Here is a 4,734-nt window from a genome sequence, read left to right on the forward strand (position 1 = left end):
CCTGATGTCAAGTGCCCTCCTAAATGGTGTTGGTATCATGGTGTAGACGGTCATTCCATTTATGATTGCTATGCCTTCAAGAGTTTGAGCAATTATGATAAGTTTGCTCAACTCAAGAGAAACAATACATGTTATAAGTGTGTTAACTTGGGCCATTTTTCTAAGTTTTGCAATGTGTCTGGTGTCAGTTCTTGTGATGTAATGGTCAATGGTAAAAAGTGTGGTAGGGAACATCACAAAATGTTACACTCTCTTCTATATAAACCTACTACTTTCACTGATGTAACTAGCAATTTGGTGTCTAGAGATGGTCATTTATTAATGGTGAGTGGCTTAAGGTATCACCAAAATGATATTAATGTGCTATGGGATAGTGGTAGCAATGTGTCGCTAATCACTCATCAAAAGGCCCAAGAATTAGGACTTAACGGAAGAGATGTGCAAATAACCATAACCAAAGTGGGAAATAAAACTGAGACCGTATCCTCTAAAGAGTATACAGTTCCTGTGGTGGACATCTATGGAGTGAAATGGGAAATTATTGCCTGTGGTATAGATGAAATAACTACTCCTGTTGAGAAAGTTGATATGAATGTCGTTAGTTGTTTGTTCAAAAGTTTAAACGGTCTTCACATTTCAAGACCCTTTGGAGTAATACATTTATTAATAGGCATTGATTACTGTGTCCTTATGCCTCAAGTTATTGAAACGAATGGTAACCTTCAACTCATGTTAAACCAATTTGGCTATGTTGTTAGAGGATTTCACCCGCAATTAACTTCCCGCTGTTATCAATCCAATGTCAGTGTAAGAATCAATCACATAGATATTACAGACGTCAATGAGATTACTTCAGTTCCCAGGAAAACCATTAAAGACGTGTTGGATAATTACTTAAGTATTGAGAGCCTGGGTACTTCTTGTTACCCTAAGTGTTCTGGTTGTAAATGCGGTAATTGTACCCCTGGTCAAAGTAATTGTACCCTTAAAGAAGAAAGAGAATTGGCTCAAATATCACATGGTTTATCATTTAATTCAGATAAGAATAGATGGAGTGTCGCTTACCCCTGGGTAAGAAATCCTAATCTTTTACCTAATAATGTGTCCCTTGCAACAGCTAGGCTAATAGCCACGGAAAAAAGGTTGACCAAGTTAGGACTAGGTTATTGTACGTCCTATCAGAATCAAATTCATGATATGATTTCACGGGGGGTAGCCAGGAAGCTATCCGAAGATGAGATATATAGTTATAAGGGACCTATATTCTACATACCCCATACTGAAGTTCTAAAGCCTGACTCTAGCTCAACTCCCCTTCGGATAGTGTTTAATTCTTCTGCTAGGTATATGAATTTTTCTCTAAATGAAATGTGGGCGAAGGGTCCTGACATGCTAAACTCACTTTTGGGTGTTTTACTTAGGTTCCGAGAAAATGAAGTAGCATTTGTTTGTGATTTAGCCAAAATGTATAACACTATCTCTCTGTCCTTATTTGACCAGCACTGTCATAGGTTTCTTTGGCGTGATTTCAAGGTTGATGTTAAGCCAGATCATTATATGTTGACTTGTGTCCCATTTGGGGACAAACCCAGTGGAACTATTGCTATGCTTGCTTTGAAATTAACAGCAGAGATGAGTAAGGATGAATACCCTGTAGCTACGCAGATCATTGTGAATAATAGCTATGTTGATGACATATTGGGAAGCTGTGACAGCATAGAGATTGCAAACGAACTGATGAAACAAATTGAAAGAATTATAGGTCGTGGAGGTTTTAAAATTAAGCATTGGATTTTATCTGGCAATGAAAATCATGAGAATCCCAATGTTAAAGTGACTAAAAGGGAAAAGGAAAAGGTTTTAGGAATTGTGTGGGATCCTCATAGAGACCGGTTAGTATATGAAGTTAAAATAAATTTTTCTCCAAAGCATAGGAAAATTCATACTGAACCTAACTTGGCGCCAGATGATCTCATGGTTAATGTGCCACAGTATTTAACTAGAAGAATGTTGTTAAGTCAAATCGCATCTCAGTATGATCCTTTAGGGCTAGTTTGTCCGGTAACTTTAAGAGCTAAATTGATGATGAGACAACTAATTTCCAGGACAGAGGGGATTGAAGGAAAAGTTAGCCATTATGATTGGGATAGTGCAGTGTCGACAGATATTAGGAATGAGTGGTTAAGTTATTTCCAGATGTTGTTTGAGCTTCAGTCTCTCAGCTTCCCTAGGTGTGTCAAAGTAGAAGGTACCATAGGTAAACCCATGCTGGTGATTTTCTCTGATGGGTCTAGTTCTGCATATGGAGCATGTGCTTATGTGCGATGGGAATTGTCTGATGGAGGATTCTGTTCCAGGTTGCTAATGGCAAAATCTAGGCTTGCACCACTCAAACAGTTATCCATTCCCCGGATTGAACTATGTGGGGCCTTAGTGGCAGCTAGAATGAGAGAAACTATAGTGAAGGAAATGAATTTTGAATTTGAATCGGTGATGCACATTGTTGATTCTGCAATAGTTCGTGCCCAGATTCAGAAAGAAAGCTATGGCTTTGGCACCTTTACTGCTACAAAAATTGCTGAAATTCAAAGTAAAACCGATGTGGGAGAATGGTCGTGGGTTTCAGGTGATAACAACCCAGCAGACTTGACCACCAAACCTGCTAAGCCTATCGATTTGGGTCAAGAATCCATGTGGCAAATGGGGCCGGCTTTCCTTACTCTCCCAATCAGTAAGTGGCCAATAAGGAAAGATCATATCGGTGATTTGCCTGACAGAGTGGGTGTCTTTGTTTCGCACACTTGTTTTACCGTGAATACTGTAGAAATGTCTTTAGTGTTTCAAATATCAAGATTTGAAAGTAGTGAAAAATTGCTCAGAGTCACTAGTAGAGTCCTTAAGGCTTTCAAATTTAAATCGTTCAAGGGAATATTTCAAACTCCTAATATAGATGAAATCTCTCAAGCAGAGATGTTGTGGGTGAGAGAAATTCAATCCACACTTGGTAAAGATTGGGAGTTCAGATATCGCAGACTTGGCCCTAGTGTAAATAAGGATGGTTTAATTGTGGTAGGCCAACGTATTCCTAGGTGGTTAAAGAACAATTATGATCAGGATGGGTTTGTATTACTCTCTCCTGATCATGAATTTGTCAAATTATATGTAAAAACCATGCATCGTCAATTTCATTCTGGAGTGGAAAACACCCTTGCGAAAATTCAATCTAAGTTTTGGGTACCAAGAGTTCGGAACATGATCAAGTCCGTAAAATTTAAATGCGTAACCTGTAGGAAGTTGACAAAGGAAATAGCCGGGCAAGTCATGGGACAATTACCTCTAGAGCGTCTAAAACCCTCCCCACCGTTTGCTTATACTGCTCTTGATTTATATGGACCTTTCTTTATCAGGGATACGGTTAAGGGTAGAACTAAAGGTAAAGCCTATGGGGTAATCTTTAATTGTTTATCGACCCGTGCAGTTCATTTAGATCTAATTGAGGGTTATAGTGCAAAAGATTTCCTTGATGGGCTCCGTAGATTTGTATCACTCCGAGGATGTCCTAAAGAAATATATTCTGATAGGGGTACCCAATTAACTGCTGCTGAGAAGGAACTAAGGAATGCAACAGAGATTTTTAAGATAAAGTGGATCTTCAATGCTTCTGCTGATGCACCTTGGCAAAATGGAGTCAGTGAGAGTCTTATCAAATCTGTCAAAAGGAGTTTGACCATAGCTATTGGTGATAACATTTTAACTTTCAGTAAATTACAAACCACCCTTTATGAAATAGCAAATTTACTAAATGAAAGACCCATTGGTATAAAACCCGGCTGCGATCCCGAACTAGGAAGGTATCTTTGCCCAAATGATCTTTTGCTTGGGCGTACACAAAATGCAGTCCTGAAAGGAGAATTTGAACGCTTCCCTAGTCATGAATCAAGATTGAAATTTCATGAAGGCATCACAGATACTTTTTGGAGAAAATGGATGCGTGACTTTTTCCCCACTATGCTGATACGTCAAAAATGGCATGTAGAAAAGCGTAACTTGCAAGTAGGGGATCTTGTATTGTTTCAGGATAGTAATGTGGTGCGGGGTAATTGGAAGTTAGCGGAAGTCTTGCTGGCAGATAAGGGTAAAGATAAGAAAGTTAGAAATGTCACACTGAGGTACAAACCAATAAAGTCTGGTATTACATACAAGGGAGAAAGGGATGTAATTGTGAAACGATCTGCTCATAGAATTGTAGTAATTTTGCCCATCGAGGAACGTCTCGATCTACCATAGTTTAAAATGAATATTTATTTGTGTGGTTATTTAAATTAAAAGAATTAGATTTGACTTGACAGTCATATGATGGTAAGAGATTTAGTTTTGTTGGTGGTGGAGTGTATCATTATAGTTTTATAATGATAATTATTGGTGTTGGCTATGTTGGTTAATATAGTCTGTGCATATTAAAATTCATTTGTTTGCACATGCGCGTTAGAGACTACTGGTGAAGGTTTCCAGGACGGTGGCTGTCTTTGGACATACTGGTTGAGGTTTGTGGTGGCGATGGTCACGTGATCAGTTGCTCCTGATATGAGGTGTGTATTACTTGGTTTAGTGGTTAGTGTAACCTAACATGTACGATTATTTATATTGTTGATGAATACTTTTCAGTACGATTGTACTCATTGTCAAAGTGATTACGAGGTATCAAATTATGCATAAATTGTGGGATTTTAACTG

At 38.4% G+C, this 4,734-nt stretch overlaps 1 protein-coding gene across 1 annotated transcript in view; it reads left to right on the forward strand.

Moving 5' to 3' along the window:
- Positions 1 to 4,287, forward strand: part of LOC137635309 (uncharacterized) — a 5,001-nt gene extending 714 nt beyond the window's left edge. Inside the window, exon 1 of the mRNA XM_068367778.1 lies at positions 1 to 4,287. This exon is cut by the window's left edge and continues 714 nt beyond it. Coding sequence (XP_068223879.1) covers positions 1 to 4,287 — 4,287 coding nt within the window.
- Positions 4,288 to 4,734: the final 447 nt, after the last annotated feature.

Source organism: Palaemon carinicauda, unplaced genomic scaffold, assembly GCF_036898095.1.
Source record: "Palaemon carinicauda isolate YSFRI2023 unplaced genomic scaffold, ASM3689809v2 scaffold1126, whole genome shotgun sequence".
In the NCBI taxonomy this organism is placed as follows: Eukaryota; Metazoa; Arthropoda; class Malacostraca; order Decapoda; family Palaemonidae; genus Palaemon; species Palaemon carinicauda.